The following is a 21067-nucleotide window of genomic DNA, read 5'->3' on the forward strand; positions in this document are numbered from 1 at the left end:
TGTTTTTTCTAGATTTAAAAATAAATCTTTCCCCTCAAAATTACTCTATTTCCCTTTTTTGAGCTGCTTTTACTTTACGGTGAATTTTTAATTTGCAGATTGATACGAATTGATTTTGTAACAAAAAAGAAATACTATAATTATTATAATATTCGAAAATTTCAAAAAGTATAATATTGATGAGAATTGTTTAAAATTCAATAATTATTTCATAATTGTACAAGAAATATTAAGTATCAAATTAGTCGCCGACTAAATTAGTCTGTAGCAACTGTGTAATAGGACAGAGTGAAAGCGTTAAAATTAATTAAATGTTTTGAGCGGAGGGGAAGAAATTTATGAGTTAACATCCGGAAAAAGTAAAACAAAAGTTGTAATCGGCCAGTAACTGATGTTATCTTTTTTTAGTTGAAAATTTTAACTTTTGAAAAGAAATTATAAATAAAAAATTTCTTTTTGCCTAATTTATAGTTTTTGGATAAACTGCAAAAAAAAACATGTTTTTTGATAGAATTAAATGTTACATTTTTTTTGGAAAATATTGAATATGTCGAACCTGAAGTTTCTTCGGCTTTAACCAATGAAACATGTCATTATTATGCTTTGATGGAAAATATTTATTTAGCATTTGCATCTCTCTAATATGTTTACTATTATCTATAGATCTGAATTTTAAACCTATCTAAAATTGGGCAAACTCAGTTAAAAGTTTTATCATTTTCCTTTTAAACTATATGAATTGAATTTCGAAAATGCTCTCAAATGTGAAATGATTTGACGGTTGAGATAAAAAAAAGAAAAGCACAAGAAACTATTGACGAAATTTCAGAAGATTTCAGTTTCTGATTTCTAAAGTAAATAACATGAAAAAGCAACACCTATAAAAAACCTTGCAGTTTATTTCGCGTAAAAAAATATAAGCTATAAACGTATATACATAATAATACATAAACGATGTATCTACATGAGATGCTTAAGTAAACGATGATATTAATAAAGATCGTTGGTTTGGATTTAGCATCGATTTCGCAATCGATATCTCTAAATACCGATCTTTCGTATGTTATTGGCACAAAAACCATATCTTCACCTCTGAATTGTCCATGGAACGTCTTAGAATTATTTGTCAATTCAATATATCGTGGAGTCATTGATAGGGTCAGGACTGTCGGAATTACTTTCTGCTGCATCCACGAAAGCTGAAGACAAATCACCAGATAATCTGCTCACAGTCTGGGTACTGACATCGTACATAAATATTTCCTTTTCTCCCTGAATACTTTCCTCTGGCCTGAAATTTAAAAATGATTGATTTTTTTACCTAATGTTGTGCTCTTTTAGATCTAGAAGTATGATCACAAATATTATGACAAAACAAAATTTATAAGTACTTACGTGGTGACAAGTAGAACAACCGACTGCTTCTGGGGTTCAGTCTCTTTTTCGTGTTCCAGCCATTTTTTGTAATTCTCCATTGTCGGTTTCTTCACTAACTCTTTCAGGGATTCGCCAGCCAGAAATTTGATCGCTTGAACGTCGTTAAGTTTCCTACCCCTTCTCGATTCATCGTCACTTTCTCCATCCTTGAAGTTGTAATCGACTGGAGCTAGAACCACCACACTGGAGATTTTTTTACCGTTCAATTCCGGAACGTCCGGAATTGGAAAGGAAGCTCCGTTCACTTTAAGGGGCAAATACCGATTGTATTGAGGATCGTCCTTCGCTCCCACGGTTACTGGATTCAAGTGAGTTGCGTCTTCGCGAATGTGCTGATCGGCTATGTTTTGACCTTGCGCCGTATTGGGATCGAATCGTACTACTTTCATTTCCACACCTCCTGGCTTTAAAGTCGCCTGCTCGATCTTGGTGGGTGTATCCTTCTTTGGAAGCGGTTCTTCCACCGTCTTCGGTCTTTTAGCAATAGCAGGGACGGGTTCACTAGCCGAAGTAGCTGCAGCACCACCTGCACTGTAAAAGTTTTCTAGAGCCTCAGGCGGGAGATTCTCGATCGGGATGCCGCCGACCTTGTCGTAGTCGAGTATCTGGATATCGGCATTGCCAAGAATGCCGGAACTAAGAAGCTGCTCTCTGATGTCTTCGGGAACTTCATCAGGAAGATTCGCTATGTTTTCTTTTATCTTGGCTTCGTTCTTCGGGGAGATAGTTGTTGAAGGTTCGGTTGTGGTGGTAGTTGTAGGGGATGCTGTCGATGAGGGGTAATAATCCTCTGTTTTCGTCTCGGGGGTTGCAAAGATCTTCTGGTTTGAATTTTGTTGGTAAATGGGTCTTCCCCAGATAGATTGAATGGGAGAGGATTTCACTTTTTGCTGTTGTGCAGTCTGTAGATTTTGAGTGAAAAATTGTTGGCTTTGCTGAAGAGGTTTGTAATTCTGAAGCTGTTGCTGTTGATTTTGTTGGTAATTTTGATGGTTTTGCTGTTGACTTTGATGTTGGTTTTGCTGTTGCGGCTCCACTTGTCGATTTCTCGGATCTCCTACAAGATTCGAGTTTTGAGCTACGTACTGGCTTTGGCTCTCTTGGAATTGTGTCACTTGTTCAGGATTTGGAGGGAAAGGACCAGGGTGAAGAGGATTTTCCCTGATGGCGTAGTGCTGTTCAAGCTTGGGAACAGCTTTGAAAATTTCACCGGACGGCTTCTGGGGCTGTTGTTGTATTGGATTGTGCTGAACTTGGATATTGTGTTGGTTCTGTGAATTGTATTGAACCTTTGGATTATGTTGAACCTGTGGATTGTGCTGAACCTGCTGATACTTTATTTGCTGACGGTATTGCTGCTCCTGCAACAATTTCTGTTCTTGTTCGTTCCTTCTCTGTTCCTGTTCGTTCCTCCTCTGTTCCTGTTCGTTCCTCCTCTGTTCATGCAATCTCTGATGTTCCTGCAGTCTTTGCTGATCTAAATACTTTTGCTGTTCAATCTTCTGTTGTTCTTGTCTTAGTTGATCCTGCCTTTGATGTTCGGCAATCTTTTGCTGTTCCAACAATCTCTGTTGTTCGGCGAGTCTCTGCTGTTCTCGTTGTTTCACTAACTCCTGATGTCTCCTCTGCTCAAAGTACTTCTGTTTCAGCTCCTCTTGCTGCTGCTTATAAGTCTGTTGATGCTCTTGATTAAAGTTTCCATGATTTAAAAATTGTTGCTGATTTGAGAAACTTTGCTGATTCAGGTTGACACGATGTGGTGGAATATTATTGAAAGGTTGCCTTTGTTGGTGTTCGGGAAGCCCTTGAACAGTGATCGGAAGTCTTTGAGGCCTATGAGGGTGTCTGATCTGCGCTTGGAATTGCTGGGCGGGGAAGTTTGGCGGGAGTTGTTGATTCGGTGAAAGTGGGTTCGGTGGTATTGGTTGACTCGGAATCAAGTGTTGATTCTGTTGTAGCAATTGCTGTGGGGGGAAAGAGTTGACAATCCTTTGTTGGGGAAAAGCGGGAGTCACTCTTTGGGGAATAGGATGAAGTGGTTGATATGGTCCATGAGGTTTTTTGGATGACCCTGGAGGAGGAAGTGGAGTTGGAACATTACGATGAAGAGTTGGTTCAAGATCGCTTCGTTTATTATGGTTGTTTGGAGGTATTTGATCGGTTCCAAATGTAACTTTAAGTCCGGTGTTACCCGGAGCATGATAAAGCTCGCTATCGGGTCGAATGATAGCTCTTATGGTAGTCGAGGATGGTGGTGTTGGTGAAGTGACTTGCACTGGTTCCTCTGAATATGGCTCTGGATCTTCAATCTTTTCGTGTCCTTCGACAGGTGTTAGGGCCGGAATTGGTGCGTCATAGACTACTTGATGTTTATCACCATAGCCCTTCTTCTTCTCGTACTTGACATAGAAGACTTGTATCGGTTCCTTGGTAGGTCTTGAAGTTTGCGGAGGTGGGACCGGTGTAGGTAAGGTCTCATTAGACTCCTTGATGATGATTTCAATGATCGGCTCGGGTTCCGAAGGGTAGTAACTTTGCGGGACATCATCGTAGAGACCATCATCGCTCTTGGATAGTACCAAAGGGTTGTAGAGTGGATCCCTCTGAGAATATTGAACCATAGGTTCCATTTGAACCGCATAAGGTGGTGGTCGTCCAATTCTTCTGGGGTGGAAAGATATCTGCTGCCTCTTGTCGCGGTTTTTTGTTTCGTCCTTGGCCTCTGCAAGGAGGACCAAAGCCACCAGTATCGCCTGAAATCAAGAGAGAAAGTTACCGAAATCTGGGGATGCTTTGTTTATTGGCAAGGATGGGACTAATATATGCGGCTCGTTAGATCGCTAACCGAGTGACCCGGTTCAATAAAGAGAGAAGAAAATCCTGAAACACAAGAAGTCGATCGATTGGTATTCGCAACAGCGCCGAATGGACAGTTAACCAGTTCCTGATATGGCTAAGGTGAGTTCCCAACATCGTTATTGGCTCTTCGTCTCACAAATTGCTCGAATACTCGAGAATGCTTTTGTCGCATAAGTTACTAGGAAGGAAGAGAAAATTTTCGTCTCGAAATTAACGCCCGAGCGCTTCCCACCTTTTCTACCTAGTGAGTTTATTGCCGTTGAGTATATCGCACTTAATCTTCGCGAGCACTATTGTACGAAAGTTGCAGTGTTTCAAAGATAATTGAGGTCTTCGGTCGTGACGTAAAACTCGAGACGGAAGCTCAAGAAAAAAAAGTTGTACTAGAAAGTAGTCAAATTAAAAATACAAATTTCCATTAACGTCCCAAGGAATGAAAGATTCAACAATGATTGCTATTGCAATAAAATGGATTTGAGAAGCTGGAATGATTTGGCACCACTGGTTATTACAGTTTTTCGGCACTTTTTGTTTATAATTACCAGTTTGAGGAAGCGCATGGTGATAAGAGGAATTCCTTTATTTACAGGGCACACTTCACTGACTCCGCGTGTTCACCTCTCACAGGGTTATCTCGTTCCAAGTAACATTATAGGGAGAACCGGTGCGTAGACAATCTTGACTGGGCCTCACATAGGAACTAAGTAAGAAGAGTTTGGGACTTGGACTTGGTTTCTCCCTGCCAGATTCCTCCACCACTTTGAAAGAGAAGCTCCTCTCTAATATCGGTAATGATGGAGGGGCACCTTTCTCTGACTTAGTACATACACATACCATGCACCTTGCGATGGTTTCCACACGAGAATTATAGCGTGCAGGATATAACGTGGCTTGAAAAATTAAGCGTGCGAAGACACCAGGAAGGTGAGCGGACGCGACTTTCTTTAATCGTCTCGAACTCTTCTCTGAGTCTGGCATTTGTAGCGACCTCCACGGGCCAATGAAAATGAAATGATTCCTTCCGGTTATCTTCTCTCTGAACTGCTAATTACTCTGGCTGTGTGGGCTTGACATCCAAAATGTTGCAATAGAGAAATTTACCCTGGCGACTAATATTTTTTTAGTCTACTTGATCAAGTGTTTACTTAGCTAAGAAAAATAATTTTTGAAACATTTCATCAGATTGGTATTAAACGATTACACGTTTTTTCCCCTATCCAAGCTAGGTCTTTTTGGTTGGAAAGCCTACTATTATATTTTTCTTCAGAAATCATCTTTTTGGTTTAGAAATTTTGTGATTTTGTTCCAAATTTAATTATTTTGATGGAAACTAATTTTTTGTGCCAAAAATTCAACCATTTTTGCATAGAAAAGTCGGTCTTGTGGATAGCAAATTCATCTCTTGGTACAAAATTCTCCTTTTCTTTTGTTGAACACTCGTCTTTGGATAGAAAATTTGTAGAAAGGTAATTCTTTCTAATTGAAAAGTCTACTATTATATTTTTGTTTCAGAGTTAATCTTTTTTTTTGAAGATTTAATTCTTTTTTAGAAAATTCGCTTTTCTATGTTCAAAATCAATATTTTTTGGTAAAAATTTCATCTTTTCGGGTTAAAAATTCAACTATTGATTAAAAATGAATCAGTTTGGATTGAAAAAGCAACTATTTGGCTAAAAATTAATACTATCGGGTTAAAAAGTCAACTGTTTTGTAGAAAATTTGTCTTTTTGGCTTGAAATTTAAACAGTTTTGTAAGAAATTAAAATTTTTGTTGATAATTTAACTGTTTGGTTTAAAATGAACTTTTTAGTTGTATATTCATATTTTTTTGGTTGAAGATTTAATTCTTTTCTTGAAAATTCGTGTTTTTGGTTTGAACTTTCGTCCTTGTAAGTTCAAAATTCAACTTCTTGGCTTGCAATTTCAATAGTTTTGTAAAAGATTGAAATTTTGGTTGAAAATCCAACTGGTTGGTTAACAATGAACTTTTCTATTGTTAATTAATATTTTCTGGATGAAAACTCAACTGTTTTACAAAAAATTAGTTTTTTTGGAATGAAAAATTATATTTTTGCGTTAAAAATTCGACTGTTTTGTAAGAAATTGATCTTTTTGGTTCCAATATTCGTCTTTGTAGCTTGAAAATTCAACTATTTTGTTAAACAAAAAATCATTTTTTTGTTTGATAATTCAACTGTTTTGTAAAAATTGAAATTTTGAATAGAACTTTAACTATATGGTTAACAATAAATTTTGTTGTTGTAAATTCATATTTTCAGGTTGAAATTTTTAATGTTTAATTTTTTTATTCCTTTGTTAGGTCTCCGTATTCGTACAAAATTTTTGGTATCCTTTGGTTTGCCAAGAGAAAATAAATAATAAATCGGAAAGTTTCATCACATCCTAATTATAAAGGTGCGAGAAAAAAAGGTTGAGATTAAGATTGTGCTTCCATAAAATATATTATTGAAATAATTTGGGAAATAGAAATTTTAATTGATAGAGTCGATTTGCTGAATGATTTTGATTATTAATTTCTCACATCACGTTTATATTCTATTACTGAAACTTGATAGTACATAGTTTAAAATGAACTGATCCTGACGTATCTTTACAGTATACTGAGAAAATTGCATGATAATACAGAAACCCAAAGTACTTTTCCGCTACCTCTCACGTTTTTATTTGCACCAGTATCTCAGTATTTATCTTCTCCTGAAGAGATTAAACATTTTTATGACAATCATGAAGCAAATTATGGCTGTAATTGTTATAATATATGATAATTCTCTCTCGAATTTTCTTTATAAAAGCAAGCATTCTCTGATGTACCATAATTCTCTGTAGTATTTACCATAAGATTTTCTCCTCTTATACCTAATTTAAAGTTTCAATGTGAAATTTTTATTCTGTGGAATTAGAAAAAAGACTTAAGATTGTAAGAGATAAAATCGGTAGAAGAGCAAATTGAGGCCAGCACCAAACTATGAAAATTTGGCACAGATGATTTTTTTACTGTTATGTCCTATTTGTTTCCAAAAATTACAATATTTAAGCTTCAAATTTAAAAAAATAATTTAAAATAAAAAGTGGGAAATTTTTAATATTTATCATTTATATATAATTTATACTTAGAGTAGTCCAAAAGAATAGAATTATCATTAGGTGTTAAGATTATTCTAGTTATAAGTAGCTCGATAATAATAGGCACGTAATACCGTATTCACCTAAATTCTGATGCGTGACCAGTTTCCTATGTAAAGAGTGAAATTAAATTGGTTCTATCTATCGTAGGCGTTATGTAAAGTAAAATAAATGCTTCGTGAAATGGTAAAATTTCCTTTAAATTTCATTTTTTCTTGGTTGGACAATTGTTTCACTAAGCTGAATTTTGTACTATTTTAAGAAACTTTTATGCGATTTAAAAGCTGGAAAAATTTTATAGCATACAATTCTAAAATAAAAGTCGATTAAATTGACAATTTCAAGTAGCAATTAATAAACAATTATTAATTAACAAGTTGCAAATTTGGAAAATGCAAAGAATTTCCAATTGCTTAATTTTTAATTTTAATGAGTCAATATTTTACAAGTTCAAAATGAAAGCGATATTAATTTTTCAATTTTTTTTCGACGTTTAAACATTCTCAAGAATTAAAAAACTTGTGAAAAATGTGGTAACAATTTTGAAGCAGGAATTGTTTAAAAATTAAAAAGTTTTATAATCTTAAGAATTGAAAGAATTCAAAATTGTTTCGTTTCAAAGTTAAAGCATTCAATATTGTGCAATTTATAAAGGAAAGACTTAGTAATTTTGCAGTTTTATTTTCGACGTTTGAACACTCCGTAGATTTAGAAAATTGCGAAAAGTCTTTTAATTTAACAATTTTGAAGTAAGAAATATTTCAAAAATAAAAAAGTTGAAAATCGTAAAAAATGAAAGAATTCTAAATTGTTTGACTTTAAAGTTAAATCATTCAATATTGTATACTTTAAAAATAAAAACATTTGTAATTTTAACTTCGGTGTTTGAACGCACCCTCAAGAATTAGGAAATTGTGAAAAGTGTTTTTATTTAACAATTTTGAAGTAGAAATCGTTTAAAAAATACAATTTAAAAAGTTTATATATATAGTTGGTATAACAATCTCTGTTATATAAATAAACAGGGTATTTCCGTATAGAATTACAACTTAGACTTTAGGGTAGGGAATTTTCTTAAAGAATTATTATTTTACTTTCTACAGAGAATTTTCGACATGGAACGGGAATTTGGGAAAATAATTTTAATTCTGGTTTAAAAGAAGCGTAATTAAAAAATTCCTATTAAAATTCTGAATTATAATTCGTTTTCGAAATTCTCTGTTCCAATTCCGAATCTTTTAAAATGTTTCGAAATCTTTTGAAAGCATTAAAAATTGTTTGAAATCATAAAAATCTCTTGCACTGTTTTAAATTGACCGGGAATTTAAAACCCGTCTGGTAGAGATCCTGAAAATGAAAGTCTTAATAATAATTGATTTGCAATAAATAACTAATTTTCTGCAAAACAGTTCCATTTTGTACCAAATAGTTGATTTTGTTACCCAATTGTTGAGTTTTCGTGCCAAACAGAAAAATTTTCTATAATACAGTTGAATATTCGATTGGAGAATTACAATTTTAAACGAAAAGGTTGATTTACAACCAATCAGTTGAATTTTCAACAAAAGTGTCAAATTTAAAGGGTAAAAATTAATCTTTAACAAATAAACTGAATTTTCAACAAAAATGTAATAGTTGATATTTCAACAAAGATGGATTTTAATTTAAATTAAAAAAACAGTTGGATTTAGTCAACAAAAACGAATCTTCAACAAAATACTTGAATTGTTAACTAAAGCAGATTAATGGGCAACTGAACAAAAAAATTATTTTTCACGCAAAAAAAGACAAATTTTCAACAAAATACATCCGTTTTCATATAAATAGTTCATTTTTCTACCAAATTGTTGAACTTTCGAGCCGAAAATACGAATTTTCTACAAACCAATTGAAATTTACAGCCGAGAATGTGATTTTTCAACAAAAAATTTAATTTTCAACCAATCAATGCAATTTTCAACAAAAAATGCAATATTTAATATTTCAACAAAAAAAAAAATTTTAATTTTAAAAGAAAAAAATCTGTTGGATTTAAGCAATAAAAACAAATTTTCAACAAACTACTTGAATCGCTAACTAAATTAGATTATTTTACAACAAAATAGTTGAATTTTTAACTAAAAAAGATGAAACTTCGACCAAAAGGATGAATTTTCAATGAAAAAGATGATATTTTACGAAGCTGTAAATTTTAAATCAGGAAGGTATATTTTCTACAAAAAATGACGAAACATAACAAAATATATGAATTTTTACTCAAATAGTTGAATTTTTCACTAAAGAGATGAATTTTCAACCAAAAATGTGTTTTTTTTTTTACTAAAAAGGACTAATTTTTAGCAAAATACATGCATTTTCAAACAAATATTTGAATTTTATACTGAAAAAAATACAAATTTGCGAGGAAAATATAAGAATTAAATTTTAAGACAAAAAATGGACTTTTACACACAAAAAGAAGAATTTACAACCAAATACATACATTTTAACCAAAAAGGCGGTATTTCTACAGAAGGAGAGAAATTTCAAACCATCAAGATACATTTTCAACAAAATAGTTAAACTTTCTACCAAGAAAAATTGTTTTATTAAAGAAGAAAAATTTGATCCAATTGCTGAATTTTCAAGACAAAAAGACGAATTTTCAACAAAGTAGTTGAATTTTGCAACAAATATTTGAATATTCTACTGGAAAAAGAAGCAACTTGCGATCAAAAATATAATAGTTAAATTTTTAGTTCAAAAAAGTAATTTTTACTTCTAAGAAAACGAATTTAAAAAAAAATACATACCTTTTTAACCAAAGAAGGTTGCATTTATACAGAAATTTCTAGCCAGAAATATAAATTTTCAACAAAATGGTTGTAATTTCTACCAAGAACAAATGTCTTATTCAAGACGAAAAATTCAATCCAATTGTTGAATTTTTAAGCCAAAAAACTAACTTCCAACAAAATAGTGGAATCTTTAACCAAGAAGTATGAATTTTGGACTAAATTTATGAATTTCCAACAAAATAGTTATATCCGTTATATTAATTTAGTTCGCGATGAAGTGGAAAAACGAGAAAAATATGGGAATAGCAAAAAGACTATAAAAGAACATTTTAAATAAAAAATGAAGTTAATTTTTATTACTATAATTAGATTATAAAAGGATTAGAAAAAGGTTAGATAACTGTAAATTTTGCGAAATAATAAAGTAAATCTTGCATTGCACACTTTTTTATTTCGGACGACACAAGTTTAAAACTTGAAAAATCATATGACATTATTTTGACGCTATTTACAGAATTTTAAATCTCTGAAGTGAGTCCGAGGCCTGCCTTGAGTAATTAGAAAATATATTGATGATATCAAACGCAGTGAAAGATTTCGAAGTCATAAAAAATGGCCTTTAAAAAAAAGAGAATAGAAAGCATTGGTTAAAAAAATGAAAGTTTTTCTGTCTATAATTGACATAACACCCACCATCGATAATTGATATAGATAGTTATAACAAATGAAGCTGAAATTTATTTTTTTGTTGCCCACAAGATTTGGGACAATATCGAATACCCGCGGTCTTTAGTTGGAAAGTAAAGGAATTCGGTCGCTCGAAGATAAGAAGCCTTCGATATTTATTAAGTTGCTGACTCGATGACCGTAGGCAGAAGATCTGGCGATGGGCATTTGGCGAACGTCCAGCTGAGGATTCAAGACTCGCGTCCTACTTGAGAACTTTCACTTATGCTGGCGTAAGAGGTCCCAATGTGAGACCCAGGATCCGATTTTACAAAATCTCATTTCACGCAGGCATACTTGCATTCGCTTGTTTGACATTTAAGAGTGGTTTATTTTGAGAACAAAACAACAGTCATCTTTTTGCACTTCATGGTGTTGTATAACGGCTCTCCTCCTATGCAAAAAGCAGCAAAAGTGTGCTGAGCAGTTAGATTGGGAAACGGAGTTCCAAAAGAGGAAGTAAGAATCAATTTACATTTTTTTTCAGGCTCTTAAGAGCCACTTTTAGTAGAAAAAAAGTGGTAACGAATTCCATTCTAAATTGGGTTCACTTCATTAAACTCTATTATTGCGACTGTTTACGATGGCCTAGACATATTTACGAGAAGTAATTTTGCGAAGTAATTAAGTGAAGTAATAATGCGGAGCATTTTTGAGTTTATGGCGGGAATTAGTTTATATTAACGATATTTAATTCTCACAATTTCTTTGAGGTTCGGCTTCCAGGAGGCTTTAAATATTACTTTCACTTTTATTGTCCAGCTGTCTGGGAGGTCATGGACGTATCAGACTTCACAATCTTTTCCCTATTATTCTCTTTTCTCATTTTTTAAAGAATCCCTCTATATCCCCCTGTTTACAAGAAACTTCCCTTTTTCTTGGGTTTTCGCTCAAATGCGAACAGAATTAATAGAGCCCAATAAGAAAATACAAATGTTTTTGATTGAAAGTTATTTCTTTTTTATTGAAAATTCTGCTATTATATTTTTGGTTCAAAATTCATCTCGCTTTGTTAAAAATAATTATAACATTTAGTTGAAAATTTTGTTCTTTTCTTGACAACTCAACTGCTTTGTTAAAAAGTAATCTTTTTGGTCAAAAATTCATCTGGTTTGTTAGAGATTAAAATTGTTTAGTAGAAAAATAATGTGTTTTGGTTAATGATTCAACTATTTTGTTAAAGAATTCTTTTTTTCTTGGTTGACTTCAATCTTCTTCATATTTAAATTAAAAGCCTTCTTGGTTGAAATATCATCTATTACATTTTTCGATTGCGAATTCATGTGTTTTGGTTCAAAATTCAACTACTCGGTTGAAAGTTGAACTAATTTGTTAAAAATCCATTTTTTGTTTTGAAGATTTATCATTTTCGTTAAAAATTCATCTTTTTGGTTGAAAATTTAACTATTTCGTTTAAAAAAATTTGTTTATAATTAATTTTTTAAACTTAAAATGTGATTGACATTTTTGTTAAAAAATCCAACTATTTTTGAAGTATCAACTATTACGTTTCCGGGATGAAAATTCAACTGTTTTGGAGAAACTTCGTCTTTTTGGCTTAAAAATTCAACAATTTAGTTGAAAATTCATGTATTTTGTGAAAATTCGTCTTTTTCGTAGAAAATTATTCATGGTAAAATACTTTGTCAAAAATTAATTTTTTGTTTTGAAGATTCATTATTTTAGTTGTAAATTCATCTTTTTGTTTGAAAAATCAACTAGTTAGTTGAAAAAAAGTTTGTTTTGGTTGAAAAAAAAATGTTTCAGCTGAAAATTTATCTATTCCATTTTTGGTTAAAAATTGATATTTTTACTTGAAAATTGATCTTTGTAGTTAAAAACTCTACAATTTTTGAAATATCAAATATTACATGTTTTTATATGAATTCATCTCTCTTAGTGAAAAAATGAACTACTTGGTTAAAAATTTAAGTATTATTTTGAAAATTGTATGTTTGGTTTGAAAAATCAACTGTTTTAGAGAAAATACGTCTTTTTCGTAGAAAAATAATCGTGGTGGAAAAATTTGTTAATAATTAATTTTGTGTTTTGAAGATACTTTAAAATTCATCTTTTTGTTTGAAAAATCAACTAGTTTGTTGAAAAAAAAGTTTGTTTCGGCTGAAAAAAAATGTTTCAGCTGAAAACTTGTCTATTCCATTTTTGGTTGAAAATTAATATTTTTAATTGAAAATTGATCTTCGTAGTAAAAAACTCAACAATTCTTGAAATATAAAATATTAAATGTTTTTATATGAATTCATCTTTCTTGGTGAAAAAATGAACTGCTTAGTTGAAAATTCAAGTATTATTTTGAATATTGAACTATTCGGTAAAAAATAATCTTTTTTATTAAAAATTCGTATTTTCGGGTTGAAAATTCAATTGTTTTGGAGAAAATTAATCTTTTCGGCTTGAAAAATCCACAATTTATTTGAAAATTCGTCTTTTTGGTTTAAAATTTCATTATTTGTTTTAAAATGTATTTTTCTTGTTTGAAACTTGAACAACATGGTTGAAAGTCGAACTACATTGTTACAAATTCGCTTTTTTTTAAGATTCACCTCTTTGGTTAAAAATTTAACATTTTCGTTAAAAATGATTTCTTTGTTTGTTTAAAATTAAGTTTTTTAACTGAAAATTTAACTTCCATTTTTTTATCAAAACTTACCTTTTTGATTTGAACATTTACCTGTTTCGATAAAGTGAAGCCTTTTGGTTGAATTCAACTGGCTGAAAATTAGTTTTTTAAAATGAAAATTAATTTTTTAAACTGAAAATTTAACTATTCCACGTTTGGACCAAATCGTATCTTTTTTAATTGAACATTCGACTATTTAGATGAAAATTCGTCTTCTTTTTGGAGAATTAATCTTCTTAGTTGAAAGTGAAATTTTTTAAATTAAATTCAACATTTCGGTATAAGAATTCATCTTTCTTTTTAAAAAAATGACTCTTTGGCTTGAAAATTCAACTATTTTGTTAAATTCGTATTTCTTGATCGAATGTTGGACTGTTTTGTTCAAAATTCATCTTTCATGGTAGAAGTAATTTTTTTTAGAAATTAATTTTTCTCTTTTGAAAATTAATTTTTCTGAGGAAAATTCATTTTTTTCGGGTTTTAAAAGTCCACTTTCGCTGAAAAATAGTCTTCTTGGGTTGAACATTCAGCGAGTGAAATGTTTGATTGAGTGGCCACTCTGAGATTTCTAAACATTGATATTTAAATGAATTTCTACATTTTTAATTGAAATTTAATTTGGATTGAGAACATAATTACTTTTGGGATACGATGATTGAATACTTCATTAAATAACCATAAAAGAGTTATACAGTAACTATTCCATAACACCACTTACGGTATTTGATTGCTCTGCTGTTCACTATTATTCAAATTGAGCTTGTGCGGGTACCAAATAAGAGAAACTCGGGAGAAATTTGACAATAAATGACACATTGATTTTAATTAGACTTTATTGATTAGAGTTTTGATTGAGTTCCAGATTTTTTTCAAATTTGCATTTATATATCAATCATAATAAATGTAGAGCAAAGTCTGATTTCTAGATTTAGATGAAACATTTTTCAGGTATAAATCTCCCACTTTCTCAGACATAGATTACGGCTCGATTGCATTTTCAACTTTGTTGCAATTATTTTACTTTATGACAGTTAATTCCGTATAATGCAAATGTAAGCAACAGAAAGATTACAAAAAAGAGAATGTAATAATTAAAGAAGTAAATAAGCAGAAAATAAAGGAACAGGTACAATAATTAGTCTTTCCGTAAAAAGTGACAGTGAAATAGATTGCAGACTTCACACTACTTCCCCTATTTCCCTTTTTAAAAGAATTCCTATTTTTTTCCTGTTTTCAGGAAATTTCCTCTTTTTCTTATTTTTTCGAATAAAGAAATCCAACCGTATTTAGTTAAAAATGAATTCATTTGGTTAAAAATTCTATTCTTTTTTGCTAGAAAATTAAACTCTTCGTTAAGAATTGATTATTTTTGGTTAAAATTGCAAAATCTTTGGTTGAGGATTCAACTATTCTGTTTAGAATTCTCCTTTTTTGTTTGAAATAAACTGTTTTATAGTTCAAATTAAAATATTTTTTCACTTTAATATCAACTATCACATGTTTTGTTGAGAGTTCATCTTTCTCGGTTGAAAAATAAACTGCCTGGTTGAAAGTTGAACAAATTTGTACAAAATATTGTGTTTTTTTTTTTTGTTAAAGCTTCATCGTTATATTTTAAAAATTCACTAGTTGGTGATAAATTAACTATTTTCTATTAAATTCGTCAATCTGGCTTGAACAATGATCTTTTTGTCCACAATTGTTGAAAATTGATGCATTGATTGGGAAACTTAACGATGTATAATTGAAAAAAATGAAGTGGAAGAAAATTCGTCTTTTTGGCGTGAAAATTCAACGAATTTATTAAAAGTTCCTGAATTTTGTAAAAACTAATGGAAAATTATTCATTGCGTTTGAAAATGTAATTATTTTCTTGAAAATTAATATTTTTTTGGTTGCAAAATTATCCTTTATAATTTCAAAATTCAACTACTTGGTTGAAAATGTCTGTATTATTTTGAAAATTCTTATTTTGGTAGGCAATACATTTTTTTAGGTTGAAAATTAATCTTTGGGTAGAAAATTTATTTTCGTCTGTTAAAAATTCAAGTATTTGTTCAGTTATAGGTTAAAAATTCAGTTATTGAGTTCACAATTCAACCATTTTGTGTGAAATTTAATTATTTTGTTGAAAATTCAACTATTTAGTTAAAAATACAATTGTATTTGGCTGAATTTAATATTTTGTTGTTGAAAGTTGGACCATTTGATTAAAAATTGATCTCTGAAGGCTTATTATTGAAATGTTTTATTGAACATTAAATTTTTTGGTAGTCGTTTTTTTGTCGAAAATTCAACTGCTAGGCTTAAAACGGATGTTTTTTGGTTGAAAATGTAACTATTTGATAAATGTTGAATCATTTTGTAAAAAATTCATTTCTTTGCTTGAAAGTTCAAATATTTAGTTGAAAATTCATGTATTTAAAAAAAATGTTCATTTTGCTAGACAATTGATCTTTTGTATTGAAAATTAAATTGCTTGGTTATAAATTGATTTTATTAAAAATTAATTTTTTTATTTGAAAATTTAATTTATTCCATTTTTTGCTGAAAATATATCCATTCTAACTTAAAGATTAAAATATTTTGTTGGAAATTCAATTGTTTTGCTGAAAATTCAAATATTTACTTGAAAAAACAATTGTTTTTGGTTGCATAAAATATTTTTCTGTTAAGAATTTGACCATTTAGTTAAAAATTTACTTTTGGAGGTTCAAAATTGAATTATTGTGTAAAAATTCAACTATTTTGTAATTCACATTTTTTGGTTGAAAATTCAACTCTTTGGTTGAAAGTGCGCATTCGTATTCGTATTCGTATTTTTGATCTGAAATTATTTTATGGTATAACATGTAACTATTTGGTTGAATATTCAACTATTTTGTTGAAAATTTCGTCTCTTTCTTGTAACTTCTAATTCTTTCATTGTGGATGCAACGTTTTGGTTGAAAATGTAACTATTCGATCAATATTCAACTGTTTTGTAGAAAATTCGTTTCTTTGTTTGAAATTTAAAATAAGTAGTTGAAAATTCATGCATTTTTACATCGTATTTTTTAAATAAAAATTTTTTTTTTGGGATATGAAAATTAAATTACTTGGTTATAAAGCGATCCCTTTTAGTTGAGAAGTTTTTATTTTATTTTAAAGTTCAATTACTCCATTTTTATTCAACATCTATCATATCATTTTTATTCCCTTAGCTTTGAAATCATTTTGGGCTGTGAAGTTTCAGATTGCAGAAAAAAAAATGGTATGTTCATATATCTTTGCGAAAAACGCAGTCTATTGCAAGAAATCTGTTTTGCAAGAACTGTTAGAAAAACCTGCTTGAGATGCGATTCCCTTGATTCAGTTATTATTGATAAAATACTTAGTTGAATTCTGACGTTCCATTTTACACAGTACTTTCACTCTTCAACAGTTACGTTATGCCTCACGAGCATGTGATTCACTTACACATACACATACAGGTTTAACGAACTTCATACATTAACACCTGATGCTCGAAAGAGAATCTTATAGATGCTCCAGACTTTCATGAGAATCAGGCTACTCAGAAATAATGCAATCTTCACTATCGGTATACTTCTAATGCTTTTTGTGGTTAACCAGACCACGCTACGTAATTCCAACAAAGTTATCGCCCGATCCAATTATATGCATCTCAAGGGAACAACAAACCGGATAATTCATTAAGAACTGCGCAAGATTTTACTTTCATTATGAAAGAAGACTAATCAAAATTGTTTTACATTCTAAAATGATTTTACATCCAGATGAATTATTTCAAGTTCATGAATATTGAATTCATATGATATTTAAAAGAAATATTATCCATTTTCATTTAATTGAATAGACTTTTTTTTAATTTTTGAAATATTCCAGAAGTTTAGAGCATTATTAAGATAAGATCAATAAGGACATGTAAATAAATATGCAAACTGAACTGATAATTATTCATTTTAAATCATTTATCTACATTTCCCTAAACATTTAGACAATTAAGATTATTTCTCCAATTAAATTAGTCTGATTAATTGCAAAAAAGATAGTAATATGTTTAGGGTGACCATCCGTCCGGATTTGCCCGGACATGTCCTCATTTTAGGGCTTATGTGAGTTGTGATAAAGGATTCTTTACTTTGTCCGGATTTTTTAAATCATAAATTTTTATTTTTTAGGCAACTTTTGGACCTTTTTTTAGCAAAATGTTATATTTCCGTCTACTTTAATTCATCTGCTAACCATTTTTAAAACTGGTCATCAGGATCCGAGCTGTAGAGAAACAAAAAAAAAACATGTGATATTTGGCAAAAAATGGGAGTTTTTTGAAAGGCCGTGATGCCGAAACTATTGGTAATAGAACAACGTTCTTTCTTTATTTTTACGCAGAATTGTACCAACTTCAATTTTTATAAGAACACTTTTACCTCTCAAATGCACAGAAAAGCACCAAACCAATGAAACGTGATATTTTGCACCTTTTCCGAAAAAAATTTGTGTGCTCCGGGACGAAATCCTGTTCACAGAACCTGACCCCATATTATGCACCTACAAATGAATTACTTAAGAGAAAAAAAATGACTGCCCCATGAATGATCATCTTCGTCCTATTTTTCCAACCAGATGACTGGACTATGGTGCAAGTCCCATAAAGTTTAACTCGAAAGACGTTTTTGTACATTTTATTGAGAATCGTCAATATTAGTTGAATTGAGTTGAAACTCAATATTTCTCTTCATAATTAAATATAGAATACGAACAAAATATTACTTTTCAATTGTCAGCCCCATGAGTCTGATTTATAAGTACCCAAAGAATCTCCACGAGTGCAAAAATGGGGTTTGCGAGATTTCGGTGCTAATGATTTTTTTGCTTTTTTTTTAATGAAAATTATTTCGCACACATAGAATACTACTTTATACTGATAATTAGATGTTTACATAAATTGTTCAAACAATTTAATATTATTGTGAATAATACTTCCTTAGAATAAATGCACGACAGTTACAGTTTTTTCTAAAATGTTCAACTATTGATTTTTTTTTCACTTTGAGTGAGCTAATATTTTATTTAATTTAGAAAAATAATTGCTTAAACAAATTATTAAAGTTTATAACTATCTTCTTCTATATTAATACTACTAGTTGCGGGTTTTCCCTTGACATTGATAACTTTTTGTACCTTTTCCAATCAGAGTAAAGTAATAATTAATTAAAACTAACAAAAATATTTCTTTAAACAGTTTATTGCTATTGTTAATAATATTTTCTTTGCTTGACGGTAGAAAGATGCAGTTTTACTGAAATTGTTAACAATTTGTCTATTTTTTACTTGCAGTGACTTAAGAATTAATTAAATTTACCAAAAATTATTGTTTAAACAAATTATTATTCTTTATAATTATCTTCATCTATATTAATGCCAGATAGATCTTGTTTTTGTCTCTTGTATACGCTATAATCCGGTAGCCTCTAAAAATTCTTATGAATAAATATGTCCCCGACATTACTCTTTTTCAGAAGGTCAGAAAAGGCCCCTAATTACAAATGTCTTGAGTAGGTTTTCCAAATCCGGGTAAATTGTAGCTTAAAGTTTTTTTTTATACAATCTCATTATTTATTCACAACAAAAATGTTAAAAATCATTTTTAGCGTGGCTGAGCAAAAATAAAACTTTTTTGCGTCATGCATTTTTTTCGTACTACGAACCGTTTGCAATGTATAATATTGCAATGTATAATATTGCAATGTATAATATTGCTTTAAAGTGTTGCGAAACCTTTATCTAGCAATAATAACATAATTTGTTGTTCATTATTTCTATTGCTAAATTGTTTATAACAATTTATATAAATAATGACCTTTAATAACCAGTTATTGACCTAATTTTTTTTTTTCAATTCTTGACACATGATTAATCTTCCCAATCTCGTGATATTTTCTCGTACGATAAACCCTTATTTATTCACGGCCTTATAAACTATGTATTTTTTATAAATATGCGCTCCCCTAAAAGTCTCAATTTTAAGATATTAGCATTAACTTTATTATTAATTATATTAACCTATGGCGCAGAATAAAACTTTTCACTTTCGTGATTCGTAAGGGAGTGTGTATTTATAAAAAATATATTGTTTATAAGGCCGTGAATAAATAATGGCTCGTCGTATGAGAAAATATCACGAGTCAAAAGTTTAATCATCTGTCAAGGATTAATAAAAATTTAAGATAAAATCCATTTTCTTAATTAAGCGTTTTTGTTAATAACAGTAGTTATAAACAATAAGGCGCAGCTATCGAAAATGCAACCCAAGCTAATTATACTATTTATGGTCAAATTAAGGATATAAGAAAGGTATTCCCGAATGACTTGAAAATTGTGGCTTTTAAGGGAGCGCATATTTATAAAAAATACAATGTTATTGAGGGTCATTCTTTATATCAATTGTTATAAACAATTTAGCAAAAGAAATTGTGAACACCAAATTATGTTATCAATGCTAGAGTAAGGTTTTGCAACACTTTGAAGAAATATTATGAAACTAGTTGATCTGGATGATTGTTTATTATTAAATCAAGAGTCTAAACGATTTCCTCTTTAAAATAGCAACTTTTAACAACAATTTAAGGAAAGAAATTTTTATTCAAACGGACGATTTCTTCTTCCTCTCAAGAGATCTATCTTTGATATAGACAGTGTATAAGTTTACAATTTTTCTGAGCAATAGATTCTGAGGTAACACTGTGCAAATATGGCAATTTTGTTAAAAAATCATTTGTTTATAACGCTGTACATTGCAAACGGTTCGTAGTACAAAAAAGCGCAAGACGCAAAAAAGTTGTATTTTTTCTTAACCATGCTAAATATGATTTTATAAATTTTTTTGTGAATAAATAGTGAAATTATTGAAAAAATGGATTTAACCAAAATTTACCCAGATTTCGTCAATCTACCCAAGATATTCGTAATCAAGGATCTTAATATTACCTCAATATTACCTCACTATGTGAAAAGTGAACAAAAAGTTTAAGAGTTCAGAAAAACCGCAACTTTTTAGCACTTATCTAAGTCTAGGAGAAGATAGTTATGAAAAATAACGAATTGTTCAAACATGTACGTTTGTTAACTTGAACTATTTATTACTTCACTAAGTAAAAAGTGGGTTAAAAGTTAAAAATTTCAGAAGAAACTGCAGTATATTGTATTAATAAAATTTGTTCAAATAATTATTTTTGCTAGTTTGAATTAATTAATAACTCACTCCAAGTGCCATAAAAAGAAGACAAAAAGATGAAAATTGCAGAAAAAACTGCAAGTTTCGAACAGTATTCAAATGAAATAAAATTAACAACAAGAATAAATTGTTTAAAAAAATTTTTTTAACTTTGATTATTCATCTTACTCTAATTGAAAATTTGACAAAAAGGGAAAATTTTTGAGAAAACGGCAATTTTCTAGCATATATACTACGAGAATA

The 21067-nt window shown here is 30.2% G+C and overlaps 1 protein-coding gene across 1 annotated transcript; it reads right to left on the minus strand.

Annotated features, from left to right (window-relative positions):
• Window positions 1-778: 778 nt before the first annotated feature.
• LOC117169172 (protein PRRC2C-like) lies at window positions 779-5009 on the minus strand. The gene is made up of 3 exons (XM_033355396.1): window positions 4839-5009; window positions 1396-4190; window positions 779-1291 (listed from the first exon to the last, which is right to left on the minus strand). The coding sequence occupies exons 1-3, from the start codon at window positions 4854-4856 to the stop codon at window positions 1132-1134; spliced, it is 2973 nt and encodes a 990-aa protein (XP_033211287.1). The 5' UTR covers window positions 4857-5009; the 3' UTR covers window positions 779-1131.
• Between the last annotated feature and the right edge of the window lie 16058 nt (window positions 5010-21067).

This window comes from Belonocnema kinseyi, chromosome 3 (genome assembly GCF_010883055.1).
Source record: "Belonocnema kinseyi isolate 2016_QV_RU_SX_M_011 chromosome 3, B_treatae_v1, whole genome shotgun sequence".
NCBI classification, from domain to species: Eukaryota; Metazoa; Arthropoda; class Insecta; order Hymenoptera; family Cynipidae; genus Belonocnema; species Belonocnema kinseyi.